This window comes from Neophocaena asiaeorientalis, unplaced genomic scaffold (assembly GCF_003031525.2).
Source record: "Neophocaena asiaeorientalis asiaeorientalis breed wild unplaced genomic scaffold, Neophocaena_asiaeorientalis_V1.1 scaffold67, whole genome shotgun sequence".
Classification (NCBI taxonomy): Eukaryota; Metazoa; Chordata; class Mammalia; order Artiodactyla; family Phocoenidae; genus Neophocaena; species Neophocaena asiaeorientalis.
Window position 1 is genome coordinate 12,939,713 of NW_020173731.1, and position 15,807 is coordinate 12,955,519.

Sequence of the window (15,807 nt, forward strand, 5' to 3'; positions counted from 1 at the left end):
CTCGGTTTCACAAACACACCGGCACACATTCTGGTTACCATGGATTTCAGGGAGGGTCCGTGGGATGTGTGTGTGTGTGTGTGTGTGTGTGTGTGTGTGTGCGTGTGTGTGTGTGTGTGCGTGTGTGTGTGTGTGAGACCTTCGTGGGAACCGTCTAACGATCATGCTGTTGTTCCAGGCAGCTCAGCCCCCAGAGAGCCCGGAAAAGGTGGCGGGAGGTGCCGGAGCTGGTCTAATCCGAATCTCATTAGGAAAAGCAGGAGGGCATGATGATGGAACGGAGGTGGCAGGCCCTGGGGACAGAAGTCCGGCCAGCTGACCCTGTTGCTTCCCTGTTCGTGGGCAGAGAGAGAGGCAGGGGTGGAAGTTTCAGGAACCCTCCTGCTTTTTGGACAGCAAGGGTATATTCCCTGCTGAGGGCTTGTAGCTACATAACTGCATGGCTGGAACTCATTTCTCTTCCTCTCTCAGGCACACACACACACACCCCCCCCATACAGGGTAGACTCCATGTCTTCCAATCTTTCTCTCATGCTGCTTCCCTTCTTTCCTGTTTATGTGCTTTTCCCTCCTTCTCCCACCTGGCAAAATCTGATTCAAACCTTAAGATCCAGCTTAAATGATAGGAGCCATTCTGGTTTCTCCCAGGCAGAAGCAGAGGCCTTCTCCACTATGCTTTCTGTACCCAACATTATTGCAAACACTTAAGACAAGCAATTACTAATTCATGGATTTTTCCCTTTATGAATTCCTCAGTGGCGTGGGGTATATATTACTTATCCTTGAATTCTTAGCTGGGAACCTTGCACGTGGTTGATATATGCTGAAAACGTGCTGAATTGAACTGAAGCAGGAAATTAGGGGGCAGGGTGGGAGGGGTGGGACAGCATCCGGCAGTTTTCATTCAAAAGAAGATGGTGTAGTCCGGGGGGACCACAGGGTTGGCTCTGGAACAAACCTTCCACCTGAAGAGAGATTCCAGGGTACCCTGTTTTAGCCCTTCTGTGAACATCTGCATAGCATGTAGACCATTCCAGATGATGTGGCTGGCCCTTTGCTCACTGCCCTTGATACACCTCTGCCATTGTTTTGTGTATCTTACACTACCTGTCCTCAACTAGTCTGTTAGCTTTTCCTGGTCAGGAATGGTGTCTGTTTTGTGTCTTTCAGTACTGAGCATTTGGGAGACCTCAACAATTTGGTATGTGTGGGTTAAAAAGAACTTGGAGATTTGGGCTTCAAATGTAGCTGTCAGATTACCTGTTTGACTTTAGGGATTATTTCTGTAACACTTGTGAGTTTGGGGGAAATTCACCAAAAAAACTTTTGAAATCATTTTCCTAGAGCTTCTTAAGGATAGGATCCTTTCTCCACCAGTCTTCTCAGAGCAAGGAAGGTGGGAGGCCGGGGGAGAGGGGTGGCAAAGTGACTTTAACGTACTATTCTCATCTGTTTACATTGTCAAGTTCCAGCAGGGTATTTTTCATATAACTTTATTTTCTCTGCTGTGAAGCATGCTGGAATGTCAAAGTTGTTGCACAAAGTTAATACGGTCTTCAAGAAAGAACAGATATATGTACAGAGTACACATACATACACACCTTCCTACACACCTGTATGTGCGTATGTCAGCAGCACTGAGAGAGTTAACTTGTATATGCAGGAGGGGGCTTCCTTAAGCCCAAGGGAAAACAGCACATTGTATGTGGGAGGGTGGTGCTGTAAAGCCAATTTAATTTCCTCTGGTTTACAGATACAGGGAGCAATGGAGGAAGCAGAAATATGCCAGATGCGGCAACAGGATGATGGTGATTTTGTTGCTGCTGAATCAAAGCACTTCAGGTTGGCAGGAGCTGGGGAATGACCCCTCCTCCCCGGGGAGTCCCAGGAGCTGTGCTCCCCTGAGGGCCTCATCAGAGGGGCTGAGGGTGCAAGGTGGGGATAAGGTGCAGAAGGGGCTTATCCAGGCCATAGCAACAGGTTGCTTACAGACACAATAATATCTTGACTCTAAGCAGGAGCCTTGGAGAAACCAGCTGCAGCCTCGAAGAAACCAGCTGCAGCCTCGAAGAATGAAGCAGTTGTATGCGAGCATGGGGGACGGAGGCTGTAATGAAATGGGCCCATATTCTGTAAATTAGCAAAGGGGAAAAATAAGAGTATAATGGGAATTTCTTGAAGTTAGGGACCTAGCTTAATCCAATTTCTTAAACATCTCTGGAACTTTTTTCAACCTAACTTGGGAGTGGGCACCGTATCCTAATCATTTCTAGGACATATGCCCCCACCCCCACCAACATACACTCAGAGGCTGTAGAGGGGCAGCATCCCCTAGAGGGAGTTAAGGGGAAGATGAAGTTGAGTCAGCTCCGTGGAACCCAGGCTTCCCTTAGAGGCCTGACACACTGCTCACCTGGGCCAGACAGGGTGGGGTGGGAACTCTGGGGGAAGGAGAGTCCATACAGGGAATAAATTATTGCAAGGGAAAGGGATAATATTTCGGACTCGTCCTGCATTAGAACACGGTCTAAAGGATGGAGCTGCAGGAACATGAGCGCCAGAGGGTCCTTGGAGGGGGATCTTATCCACCTCCTTGGTGTACCACATGAAAGCTGAGAGCAGAGGGGACCCATAAGGTAAGAGAGCAGATTGGAACAAACTGTATCCTCAACTGGTTTCCTGAAGGTTCCCACTTGTGTTCACTCATGATGGGAATCAGATCCCCCACCTTGGGGCCTCTGTACCTTTGTGCCCTTTAGACCCCAGAGGAGAGAGAGACCATACACATCGCCCATGGCTCTCCAAGTTGGAACCCGAGGCCAACTCCTTGATCTTGGAAAATCACACCAGAGAGATGAGCAGGAACACGGGAGCCAGATGTGGCCAGCACCAGCCACCAGGTGTCACTGCTGTGTCTGTCTTAGAAGGGGAGGCCAATCTGCATAAGTGGAAGAGGCTTCTGGGAGATTTCCAGGTGCTCCACCCCTTCTTGAGCAGTTTCTCAGGAACTGCTTCCCGGGAGTGGAAAGAATTGGGCCATCCTCACTGATAGAGAACAGATGGCGGGGCGGGGTTGGTGGCTCTGTACACTCCACTGTGGATGCTGTGTTCCCCCAGGGCATCAGGCCTCTTATCCAGAGTGGCCAAGGGGGCAGCAGGATCCATCTGCACCCACACGGGGCCCGGCCTGGGTCTATGACTCCCACCAGCTGATCCCTAGTTTTTTGAGCCATTCTTCTCCTGGAATGTTCCTCCCTGCTCTTACTCTTGGAACAGAGAGGACCAGCCAGGAGGCTGTGTGCTGAGAAGGAGGGCCCCATCTCATCCCTATGCAGAGACAGCCTGATGCAGGCCCTTGTGTGAATCTCTGACCCTCTGCCCTCCCTCAGCCATTCCCTTGCACTTCCTTTCCGGAGAACACAGGCTGGCACAGAGCTGGTGCACTGTCTGGTACCAGTGAATGGGGTGGTGGAGCAGCAGTTTTGGAAGATGGGATCCTCGGCCAGGGAGACACGGGTTTCTCAGCCTCTTTGGGCCAGAGCTGCCCACCATGCAGGAGTTTCCAGCAGGACTTCCCAAACCTCACCTCTAGGCTTCCCCTGACCATCTTCTGCTTGCTTTGGCCAGGACAAGATCCAGATGTCAGTTCATAGCCCAGACTTACCCAGGAGTGATGAGGGGAGGAGGAGAGAGAAGAGAATATGAAGTCTTTAGACACACCTCTGTGCTTCTGGGGCCAGAAGTTTGGATGTGCAGTGGGTGTCTTTGAGCTGCGTGGACCAAATCAAGCCTTTGGAAGTCTTGCTCTAGAAGCTGCAGGGGCAGCAGAGTACGTGGCTTGTCCTTGCATCAGGAGGGTGGGTTAAGAATGGCAAAGCTGAGAGCAAGAAAAGGAGACAGAGAAAACAAATGGTGGGCACAGGCACCTGGGCCACTGCATTCAAATGTGGCCAGAGGAGCTCCAGGGGCAGAGTAAGGCCTAGATGACCACCGATTGCAGCAGGCGGAAGCACATCATGAGGTCCAGCGGGATGGGCGGCTTCAGGTAGTTTCCATCCAGCCGCAGGTAGCGGAGGTGTGGTACGTTCTCCAGATCTGAGGAGAAGTCGTGGAAGGCAACTACATCGTTGGGGCAAATCTGGGTCCCATTGATTTCTATGGAGAAAAAGGGGAGAAGTCAGCAGGAGAGATGGGCAGGGGATCAGGCCTGACAGGGCTGGAGTAAAAGACAAAGAGGAAGAAGAGGGTAGACAGGGGCAAGGACTCTAGAGTTTTCCTCTCTGGAACTGGCTGACCAGTTCTTGGGAACGCGTGACCCGTGAATGAGTCGACCGTAACCTCCAGGCTCCATTTACCCATTTGCGAAACAAATTAAGTTGGAATTGATCAACAATTGTTATTGAAAATTTACTCAGAAGAGTCATAGAGGAAGTAAACTTTCAGCTGAACCTTCAAAGATAGGACTACAGCAGGTAGAGACCTGGGGATGGTGTTCTGATGCTGTGACCTATTTGAACGATACTGTGGGGGCCAAGAAGCTCATGGCAGAGTTTGGGACCAGTACACAGTACAATGTGATGTACTAGGAAGACTAAGCTGGAGAGGTAAGTTGTGGCCACCAGTTACGGCAGGCCTTCAAATATTTCACTAAGGATGGGGTCTTTGATTTCCAGTCTGAGGAATGGCACTGAGCAGGACTGTTGTTATGAGATGGATGGTGGGATATATGAACCATAGTATCCTGGAGTGCTAAACCTGGAAGGGTCCTATGATCAGGTCTGTACTATAGAAAGATGAATCTGGCTACAGTGTGGAGAAACAATAGGGGGAAGCAAGATCTGAAGCCAGCCGGTGGATGGGTTACTCTGGAGGTTTTCCTGAGAACAGGATGTGAGGCGTGAGGGTGAGCAGAGGTGGTTACATTAACTGAAATAGGGATGACAGGAAGAGGAAAGGGGGCCTGGGAAGGGCACGGAGCCCTAGGACACGACGAATCTGTTGATTCTGAAGTTGATGACCGATTCTGGGGAAGGTAAGCTGGAAAGGTAAGTTATGGCCAAATTGTGGTAGGCTTTCAAACGGAAAATGAGTTTCCATTTTCTCCTTCCCCTCTTATTAGATGACAGGAGGTATGGCATCTTCTCAATGGAGCTTTTGATTCTCCCGAAGTCTTGCTGCTTTTATCTTCTGTGGTTGTTGTTGTGGTTGCTCTTCGTCTCCTTCTTCCTCTTCCTCGTCTTCCCTCTCTCCCCTTTCTTCTCTCTTCAACACTGGAGTAGCAGAAAGAGCCCTGACATTGATGGATTTTCTTCCTATGACCTTTGTGACTTTGGACTTTACCACCCTGATGCTCAGTTCTCAGATCTGTGAAACGGTGCGGGTGGGTGTGACCTTTCTGTCTTCAACCTCAGAAGGCTGGATAATACACTGCCCCGCCCCCCACCCCTGTAGCCTGTTCTTCCACAGTGTGGTAGAAACTTGTCAGCCATGGATTAATCAAGGTATCATTTCTGTCTAGATCTGTGGCCTATACAGCCTCCTGGGGGTAATGTGTTCCATTAGTTTGCTACCTGCAGGGTAAAATTAGACAGTAGTTTTCCCTTTTCCTGAATTTGTTTCTTACAAGATATTAAGAAGCCTTCCGCTACTTTTGTGTAATTATCTCAGATGAGTGAATAAGCCTGTTCTCCCACCTGCTTGTTTCACTATTATAGAAATTCAAAAATCCCCCTCTCATCCTCTGGCTCGAAAACTAAGGATTCCTAATATTATTTTAGGACTGCTTCTCTTTCCTCGTGGTGTCCTTTATCTGCACAGCTGCTGCATTCCTTGTGTGAACGTAGCCTGATTTTGTCCACGGACCAGATCATATTTTCTCTTTTGTTTTCAAACTGTTCTGCTGATGCTCTACTCAGACCTGACATTTTTGATTGAAGTAAAACTGTGACTTCGAGCCTCTTTTCTGGCCTGCAATTTTTTTATCCCAAGCCCGGGACCCTGTCAATGTAGCTTAGGCAAATTCTGCCTTAAGTGTTCTATCTTATATGCGTAAATCTTCCAGCCTTCCAGATAGATTCAGAAAGCACCTGCATACGGACATGTCCTTCTGGCTGCACGTTTTTACCAGTTGTATATACTCTGAGTATATAGCTGCCTCTCTGTGTATGCTTTTTGCAGACTCTTTAAAACCTAGGCTTAGGCTTGGGAAGAAGCCTCTTTCCTCACAGCTACCAGTTTCTGCAGTGGACAGGCCCAGGACATCTCCGAGTCAACATTTCAATGTCACCATTCTGCTTTTAGGAGGATGTCCGGGGCTATGTTCCACGTCTACCTTACCTATAGATCTGGAGGGCAAAGGAGCTGGGGCTGATGGGAAGGGGTGGAGGGAGAAAAGCTATTACCCTCCAAGCATGGTATTCTGGGCACTTTATCCATATTAAACTATTAAATCTTCACGTCAACTTCGTGCCATTCTCATTTTACAAATGAGGAGGCTTCCCAGAGAGGTCAGATATCCTTTTAAGGTCACATAGATAGTAAGTGGAAAGACCAAGGTTTGAAGACCAGGGCCCCATTGGGTGCTTTTCGCACCCCCCACCATGAGGCTCATGAGAAAGTGTTGAGGCAGCAGAGACTCCAGCTTCCCTCCCAGTGGCTGCACCCCAGCCCCGCCCCCACTCACTCTCGATGCTGTTGTTGTTGAGGTACAGGTGTTCCAGCTTGTTGCTGATGGCAGGCACATTGCTGATCTTGTTGTGCGACAGGTGGAGCACGAGGAGGTTGGAGATGTTAAAGGAGTTCCTGGGGAGGCCCCTGTCTGAGAGCTTGTTGTAGTTGAGGCGAATGAAGGCCAGGTTGGGGAAGCCCTTGAAGTATCCGCTGGGGATGGTCTCGATTTTGTTGCTGTCCAGGTAGAGCTGGTGAATGGCCACGGGGATCTTGGGTGGCATCTTTCTCAAGGTGTTGTGAGCCAGGTTGAGCTGCATGAGGTTTTTAAGGCCCTGGAAGGTGTCGGGCTTGAAGACGCCGTCGCTTAGCCTGTTGTGTTGGAGATCCAGGAGCAGCAGTTTCTCCAGCTTGCTGAAGACACCGGGTGGGATCCTGGAGATATGGTTCTGGCTTAGCCTCAGCTGCTCTAAGTTCTGGGGCAGAGCCGAGGGCACCTCTTCAAGGTGGTTCTTTTCCATGTAGAGGAACACCAGGCTGGGTAGTTTCTCTAGCACTTTCTGGTCCACCTTGCGAATTCGGTTGTTGTCCAGGTTGATCCACCTCAGGCCCGTGGCGTTCTTAAAGGACTCCACTGGGAGCTCAGTTATGAAGTTGTTCTGGAGATAGAGGTAATGGATGCGGGATGGGATGAGAGGGACCTTTCGAAGATTGCGGCTGTCACAGTAGAGGGCAGACGGGAAATCAGGGGGGCAATAGCACTCCCGGGGACAGTCAGGAAAGATAGATGGAGGGCCTGGTGGGAGGGGAGGAGGCAGGTCTGTAGGCTCCAATGGCTCATGGGGCTGAGGAAAGCTGGGTGTGGGCCTGAGTCTGGGTCTGGGCTGGAGCCTTGGTCTGGGTCTTGGTCGTCTTGTTGGCTGGCCTTGGACCTCTGAGGCCAAGATGAGGAGAAGTGGGAGGAGCCAGCAGAGGGATGACCTCATGATCCAGGTGACGCCCCTGTGGGGAGGAATACAGGAAGTCATCAGCCTGCTGGACCTCAGTAATGAGAGGACATGTCTTTGCAGCTAGAGTTGGTCAGGATGGGCTCCAGGGGCAGCTGTGGGAGGGACCAGTGTAAGCATCTCCTCGTTTGCCTGTATCCAGCAGGTGAGAAAGTAACAAGGGCTGGAGGGTCTGGATCCCTCTCCCAGAGGCCTAGCCACTGAATGTGTTAAGCCTGCTCTGGAGAGTGTGAGCCATCCTGGCAGAAAGCACACTGGGCTGTGAATCAGGAGTCCCGGGGCTTCCTGGAGAAGACCCTTAACCTCTCTAGCCCTCGGTGTCCCCATTTGCATCATGAGAAAATCATCCCTCCACTTATACTCCCCTTACAGGAGGGATGTTAGAATATGTGAGCCCTAGAGTCCTGGGGTGTTACATCTGCAGGCTCCTTACGGATCCCATAACTCGGTGGTTTTCAAGCTGTGCCCCCATTTCTGTGGAGTCCTCCTGAGAGAGGGAGACCAAGGGGGTGGCCCTGGGGTACCCCCAACCCACCCCTGTGCCAACCTGAGCAGCTCTGTGTTTTTTAATCTGTTATGTATATTGAGGTTTAGCCAAGGCATTCATTTGAAAAAAAAGTTGCATTGCTAAAAATGTTTTGAAATCCACCAATCAAGTCCAGACTTGACTAGTTATAAAAATTGAGTACTGGAGGAAAGAAGTAGCTTGTGAAGGCCAGGAAGCTATGTAACAGCAGACCCAGGACAAAACCCCAGGTCTCCATGGGCTCACAGCGCTCTTGGGAAGGAAGGGCTGCAGGTACCCTTGTGTCTGCCCTTGATCACCCCTCACCCCCAGCGCTCAGCTCAGAGAATGCTGGTCTTTGCCAGCAGGATACACACCAAGAATTTCTCCCCAGATGTGGAGGATCCTGGGGAAATAAACAAGGAAGGAACTGAAAGCTATGGGGAATACAACACACTAGTGAATATAACAAAAAGGAAGCAGACTCATAGGTATATAGAACAAACCAGTGGTTACGAGTGGGGAGAGAGAAGCAGGAAGGGGCAATACAGAGGTAGGGGATTAAGAGGTATAAACTATTATGTATAAAATAAACTAGGATATATTGTACAACACACAGAATATAGCCAATATTTTATAATAACTGTAAATGGAGTATAACCTTTAAAAATTGTGAGTCACCGTATTGTACACCTGTAACTTGTATAATATTGTACAGCAACTAGACTTCGATTTAAAAAAAGGCTGTGGGGGTCATTTCTCCTGACCTGGTATTGCTGCTTTCCATATCCATCGGAGTCGGTGGGATTGAGGTGGGATATAAAGAAGAACTTCCTGCCTCAGAGACATAGTGGACTAGGTTGCTAAAGGATGTCTTCGGGTTGCCTTTCCCCTTGGTCCTGATGACACCTCAGACAGGGCCATGTAGTTTGAGTTGAATTAAGCTGGGGAAATTGCAGTAGACCCAAGTCTGCAGATGGAAATTGGCTTCTCCCATAGACTTGCTCCCCTGGCCTGGCTGGGTTACCTGTACTTTCCCCTCCCAGGGCCATCATCCCTGTGACAGCCCCTCTGGTCTCCCTCTGGGGTCTCTGTTTCCACATTGCTTCCAATGGCCCTCCTTGTTGCTGCTTCACAGTTGTGGTGGTCTGTCCCTCTCCTTCCTGGGGTCTGGGACACGTTGGAGATGCAGGTTTCTTGGGGTGCCCTGCAAGAGAGTGGGCTGGAGTGTATCCCCAGCTGCATCTGGACCCTGTGAAGCCTCTGTTCCAGGCTTCCCCTCTCTTTCCTTGGAGCCCACATCTTTCCTTGTGTGACCCAGTGCCGGCTTCCTGCTGGCTTTGCTCAAAGGAAGACGATAGAAGCCCCTCACCAGCTACTTGGTCCTGAGTCCGATGCTCGGGAGGAGCTGAATGCAACAAGAAACAGGAAAGAGGGCAGAGCCCACCCTGGAGGGGCAGAGGGCGTCTCCCCACACCTTTCACACATACCCCCTGGACACCCAGCCTGCACACTCTCACACACACACCACTCCTCTCCCCGTACCACACACATAAGCAAACGCACGCCCTCCCGTCATCTGTGTGCAAGAGCGAGGCCTCATAGAGGATACTGAGTATGGGAAGGAAGGAGAGGAAGAAGGCGGAAGACAGATGAGGACGGAGGAGGGAAGAGACTGCCCTGCAGCTTCTGTTGCTTCTTCACCTCCCTCTAAGGTGGTCTCTTCCCAGGCAGACCTCTCCAAGGGGTCCTGGAGTACCATGTCCCCTGGGCCTCCCATCACAAAGGACCTTGCAGTTAGATTCTTGTCTTTATCTCCAGTTGAGGATGTAACAGTCTTGGGGATACACCAAAAGGACTGAGAAGGAAAGACATTCATTGTAAAACCAAACTTGAGCCTTGTTGCCGGACCCCACACCACTTGTAACTGGTGAACCATGAATTAATATGTTACAAGTCCTGTAATTTTCTTGAAAATAGCACAACCATATCACACATAGATTTTAAACAGGTGGTTAAAACATTAGTGTACTAAAATCAAGCATTTTTAAGAGCCCCAATTTTTGTGACCTTGAATTTTTTTGCTTTGGAGTTTTTAATTTCCTGATCACCCAGAAGCCTGACAATAAGCAAGAGATCTCTCGTGGTGTGAGAAGCCCTGCCCTGGGGAGTCTTCCCAGGCTGGCTGGGCCCTCTATCCCTTCATTGCCTTTGTCACCAAGAGCATCTACCTGGTGCTGGGCCCTGAGGGAAGCAAGAAAAGCTCGTCCAGAGTGGAAGCCTGCTCTGTGAGGCACTGTGACTCTGACTCAGGCAGCTGGCCCTCGCTCAGGGGTGTTTCTTGGTGGTTCAGGGCCTGGGCAGCAAGCACTTGGCCTCATTGTCGGGGGTGACAGAATCACAGGTTAGTCACAGCTCCACCTGGCAGGCCTGCCCCCGACTCCTTCCATCCACGTGAACACAGGACTTCCTCATCCCCACCGCCTATGCCAGACCTTTTGGGAACTTCTCTTATCTTCCCATGGGTCCTCTGACCCTTCTACACTCTAGACCTCTGGGGCTGGCCAAGCTCCTCTCAGAGATGAGAGGAGGTTCCCACGGAGAAGCTCCTGGGCCTGTTCCGTGGAGAAACTGGATCTGTTCAATTCCCCTTCTCTTAGCCTGTGGCTGAACCATTCTGTGTGTGTGTTTGTGTGTGTGTTCGCACACGCACACACTTCCTTCTTTAGGAAATAGTGCTGATTTCTAAGGCTTTTCTCATCAGGCAGTGCGCCGTCCTGCTGGAGTCTGGGCAGCCCCCAGAGTCTAAGTCTCCAAACCAGAATTTGTGACAGACTGGAGGTCCTTGGACTCCAAGGGGAGCCACAGTCTTCCTCACAAAGCCCAGAGTCACACCTTCTTATGTTCCTGTCTTCCAGAACCTTCTGTCCAGTCATAACAGTGCCTTAGGCTGGGTCGTAAGTGTGTGTGAGTTTTAAATTTCGTATGCCTTTGCAAGCACGCCTCCCAGCTTTCTGCCAGGCTGTGCTCACTGCTTGCTCAATGAACGCATGTGGACCACCTAGAACCACTCACCTCCTCCTGCCGCCTGTTCACCAGCATCGGTTCTCAAAAAGCTGCTCGTTTGTGGGGGGAAAGCAATTGCTTTGACTGACCCAAAATTCACTCCCTCATTTAAGAACATTTTCTTTTTTTCTTTTTAATAAATTTATTTATTTATCTTTTGGCTGTGTTGGGTCTTCATTGCTGCACGCAGGCTTTCTCTAGTTGCGGTGAGTGGGGGCTGCTCTTCGTTGCGGGGCTGCTCTTCGTTGCGGTGCGTGGGCTTCTCATTGTGGTGGCTTCTCTTGTTGCGGAGCACGGGCTCTAGGAACGTGGGCTCAGTAGTTGTGGCTTGCAGGCTCTAGAGCGCAGGCTCAGTAGTTGTGGCTCACGGGCTTAGTTGCTCTGTGGCATGTGGGATCTTCCCGGACCAGGGCTCGAACCCATGTCCCCTGCACTGGCAGGGGGATTCTTAACCACTGTGCCACCAGGGAAGCCCTAAGAACATTTTCTAAGAGAGTTTTAAATTCAAATTTCAGTTCCAAGTATTAGAGATTTGGGCTTGAATCCTGGCTCTGACCCTCTTCCTCAGGCCCCAGGCTCCTCAACTGTGTGAGGATCACACACATTAAGTCATGTTGTAGAGCATAAAATCTCTACAGATGGCAGTGGTTTCGTTTATTCATTTATTTGTTTATAAAAGGGCATATTCTCTAGAGAGACTTTGACCTATTTGTTTATTTTTTTTAGGCCGCGCTGTGTGGCATGTGGGATCTTAGTTCCCCAACCAGGGATTGAGCCTATGCCCTCTGCACTGGGAGCACAGAGTCTCAACCTCTGGACCACCAGGGAAGTCCGAGAGACTCTGATTTTTAAAGTGAGATAGCCCTGTCCCTGCTTAGCTCATAAATTCATTCATTTAAGGTTCAAACTCCCAGGATCCTTGCAATGTTTAGCCTCAGGACTGGGGGCAGGGTTGAGGTCCACGTGGGTTTGCCAAGTCATTAGGGCAGGTTTACGGGTAATTGGCTTTGTATGGAGAGAGTCTAGGATTGGGGCTGGGCTGGGAGTGAGGTTGGGTGTGTCTCCCCGGGTTAAAGAAGGATGACTCCACGCTACTTCCTGGTGTTCTTCTTTTTTGTCAGATTTCCCATCTAGCTTGTCACCCCTGAGCCTCCATGGCTTAACACAGCCAGTGACCCTACCACGGAGGATGGGGTTGCCCCTGGACACACCCATGGACATTGGGATGACCCTCTTTCTTTATTCCCTTCCTTCTGTCCTAAACTGAGACTTCTGAAAGCCATCCTGTTCCCTTTATCTCTTTCTGAAGCCCAGAAGAGAGTTGGAAGCTAGGTGAATCAGATGGTCTCTGATCGGCTGTTAGCAGAGGAGTGAGGCAGGCCCAGCCAGCCTGCCTGAGACTCTTCCAAGGCCTCCAAGTAGGGCTTGTGGGGTCCTGAGGTAAGGAAAGGGTTGACATGGAGGCGTGATAAATTCAGCACATCACTGATGCACTGTCCCTTTCCTGGGGAGTGAAATCAGAGTAAGCGTGAGCCTGATTGGGGCAGAGGCAGGGGGTGCATCATGGTGCCTATTAGACAGGGGACGTGGGGTCACAGCCCGTCTACCTCGACCTAGTGACGTGACCCTGTTCTCACCTCAGTTTCCTTATCTGTAAAATGGAGATAACGAAGTTTTCCCTATCCCTGTCTTCCTCCTCCAGTTGTTTTCAGAAGTGTGATAAGCAACTTTAAAATGTGCTACAGATCAGAAAGTGCTAAAAATCAATATAACACTATTATGGAGAGACGATCTGTCTCCCCAGTGTCTACCACCAGGCAAAGTGTAAACACAGTGTTTTTTTGGCCTCAGGCCACTAGTCCAGAAGAGCAAGTTTTCCATTCCAAGGGCCTGGGGAAGAAACAAGCGTGAGAATGGCTCTAGTCCTCTGACAGCCTGTCACCTCACCGTATCCTTCTCTCTGCCTCCATCCCCTAACATCTCCAAGCCCTGAAAAAAAGCATACAAGAATCTGTCTGATGCACTGGGTGCTTGTAGATGTGGGTCTCAACCCTGCAACTCATCAGCTGTTTAGCTGGGTACTCTTGAGAAATCTCTTACCTCTACTAAGCTTCAGTTTCCTCATCTGTAAAATGGGCATACTAACACCTTCTTATCAGATTATTTTGAAGGTTAAGTGAGGAAATGTGTGAAAAGTGAGGCTCAGTGAATGTTAAGCTATTATTGACATTATTTCAAAATAATGGGGTCTCTTTCCCTCCAGCTTGGCCAGAGGACAGGCCTGCCCTCCACCGAAAGGCTGATCTTTGCAGGTGGGCACATGGATTTCTCCCAACCTTCCTACACAGAGAAATTTCCTCCTCTTTGGGGCCTGTGAGACCACACTTGGGTCTCAGAACCAACAAATTAGAGAGAACACAGATGCCTCTGGCCATTCGGGGAACGTTTACTCTGTCCCTCCAATTCAGTAACCCCCACCCCTAACATTCCTGAAGCAGGTGAGGGGATGCTGACCAGGGACGGTGCACTCTGCTCTCCTCAGCAGGCTGTGGAGTCCCACTGTGACCCATGACTTCCCATCCCAACCTGTTGCACCTGGCCTTTCTGCCCCTTCCAGCTTCTCCCACAGGCCCAATAAATAGGGCTGCTGCCCCCTCTCCCAGGAAGGCGAAGGGGGAGTGTTCAGCCCATCCTCTGTGTGAGCCCGTCAGAACAGACAGCTGTTGGGCAGGGAATGGGGGGCATCTAGAAGGGATGGAGGGGAGCCCCACGCATGCCGCTGGGGGCCCAGGGAAGGCAGATTAGCAGGTAAGAGGAAACATAAACTCTTTGGAGCTACCTTGGGGGAAATTTCTTTCTGGAATGTACCCCCACGACATACCTGTCAGTGCTTACAAGGAGAAGGGAGGGTGAGAGCTCACAGGAGGTCTTCCCTGTTCCCTCAGGTGCTTGTTTCTACTCCACAAAAGAGGGTGGCCCACTTGGGACCCTCGGGAGCTCCTCCATCAGACAGTCCTTGTCCAGGAAGCCACACAGCCCTTCTGTGCAGCTAACAGCCCGGGCTCTTCAATTCCACACAGGTCTCCTTCAGGCCCCTGGTTCAGGTTCTCAAACCCTAGCTGACCCTCAAGTCCTAAGACAACAATAGATTCCTGGGTCTTGATCCAGTGGGTCTGGAGCAAGGGGTCCAGGCATCTATATTTTTAGTAAGCACCCCTCTCCCCCTCCCCTGCACTCAGGGCGTTTGGAAGAGCAACCATATTTGGAGACCCTGCTCTTGCCCATGCCCTGCCTGCCTTCGGGTAGCACTCTGTGTTGTCAAAGAGGAATGAGCTGGGGAGATGGAGAGGGACCACCCTATTTGGAAACAAGCCCCATTCAGTTGGCCACTTCAGTTTTCCCCTCCCTGACTGATTAAGGAACTACTGTCTTTTTTGCTCTCCCACAGGGACCCCTTACCAATGTGGGATAATTTTGAAGTGGATTTAAAGAGAAATCTTTTCTAGCTGCCTGCAGAAAAAAGAAATGAATTGCCCCCAGAGCTGGGAATTAGTACCTCCAAGGTCAGAGCTACTAGGAAGACACTGTGCAGGTTGGAAACCTGCTTTTCTCTCTCCCACTCAATTAAGTTCTGAAGAACGAAGAAATCCTTCCAGCTCCTGCAGTTGTTCATGCCCTTCCTACTCCGCCTGGACTCAGGACACATGATTTCTTTTGGCTCTGCCATCTCAGTGGGGAGACGCACTTTCTCTTTTCTCTTACAGCTGGGGAGGCGTGTGAGAGGGCAAGAGACAAGATGCAGTGTGTGTGAGCGTGCCTGTGTGTGTCCCTGCCAGTGTCTCATCACTACGTGCTCTAGCCCTGCATGTCAAATGCAGAAGAGCGGAGGTGAACGGACAGGTTGCCTTCATATTGTGTGCGTATTCGTGGGTGTGCATGTGGAGCGAGAGCGCAGCCTCTGTGGGACCCATGTGTGTGCCTGTGACAGTGTGTGACAAAACGTGAAAGGTGCAGAGAGATGGGTTCTAGAGTAGGGTTTCTATGGGAACTTGATCTGTAGAAATACCGTGTGCAGCGTCACTCTGCGCTACAACAAACATCTGTACCAAGAAAGTTTAGCTTTCGCAACAAGCAAATACATGGGTACAGAATGATGCAGAGAAGGAAGAGCGTGGAGAAGAAATGAGGAAGACTAATTTGAGCTCCTTCGAAAGGAGAAAAATTTGGTGGAAGGAAGGAAAGAAGGATGGAAGGAAGGAAGGGAGGGAGGGAGGGAGGGAGGGAGGGAGGAAGGAAGGAGAGGATACAGACTAGATCAATAAACTAGCTTGGATAGAGCAGGAAGAAACTGGCTGGCGGCAGGAGCCTTCCTGCCCATCTCCAGACTGGACTTACCTGCACCACCTTCCTCTCCTCTCAGCTCTGGGTTTAGTCGGCAAGGCTCCCTCCGTTTCCCCCCGCCCTTTGGTGGAGCTGTGGCAGCAGAGAGCCAGCTAGAAGTTCTGATCTCCTAGTGGTGTGTGCCTGCTTGTGTTTGCCTGGCTTTTCTTCCACCGGATCCTA

At 50.4% G+C, this 15,807-nt stretch overlaps 1 protein-coding gene across 1 annotated transcript; it reads right to left on the reverse strand.

Annotated features, from left to right (window-relative positions):
* Positions 1-1,477: 1,477 nt before the first annotated feature.
* PRELP (proline and arginine rich end leucine rich repeat protein) lies at positions 1,478-15,769 on the reverse strand. The gene is made up of 3 exons (XM_024750868.1): positions 15,640-15,769; positions 6,683-7,668; positions 1,478-4,155 (listed from the first exon to the last, which is right to left on the reverse strand). Exons 2-3 carry the CDS (start codon positions 7,650-7,652, stop codon positions 3,980-3,982), a joined length of 1,146 nt encoding a protein of 381 aa, XP_024606636.1. The 5' UTR covers positions 7,653-7,668; positions 15,640-15,769; the 3' UTR covers positions 1,478-3,979.
* Between the last annotated feature and the right edge of the window lie 38 nt (positions 15,770-15,807).

Bases quoted from the DNA above. Each gene is read 5' to 3' on its own strand.
- PRELP (XM_024750868.1), bottom strand. From the start codon at position 7,652: ATGAGGTCATCCCTCTGCTGGCTCCTCCCACTTCTCCTCATCTTGGCC. The intron at 4,156-6,682 runs GTGAGTGGGGGC...TTTTCTCCATAG, and splicing joins CAACAACAACAGCATCGAGA to AAATCAATGGGACCCAGATT.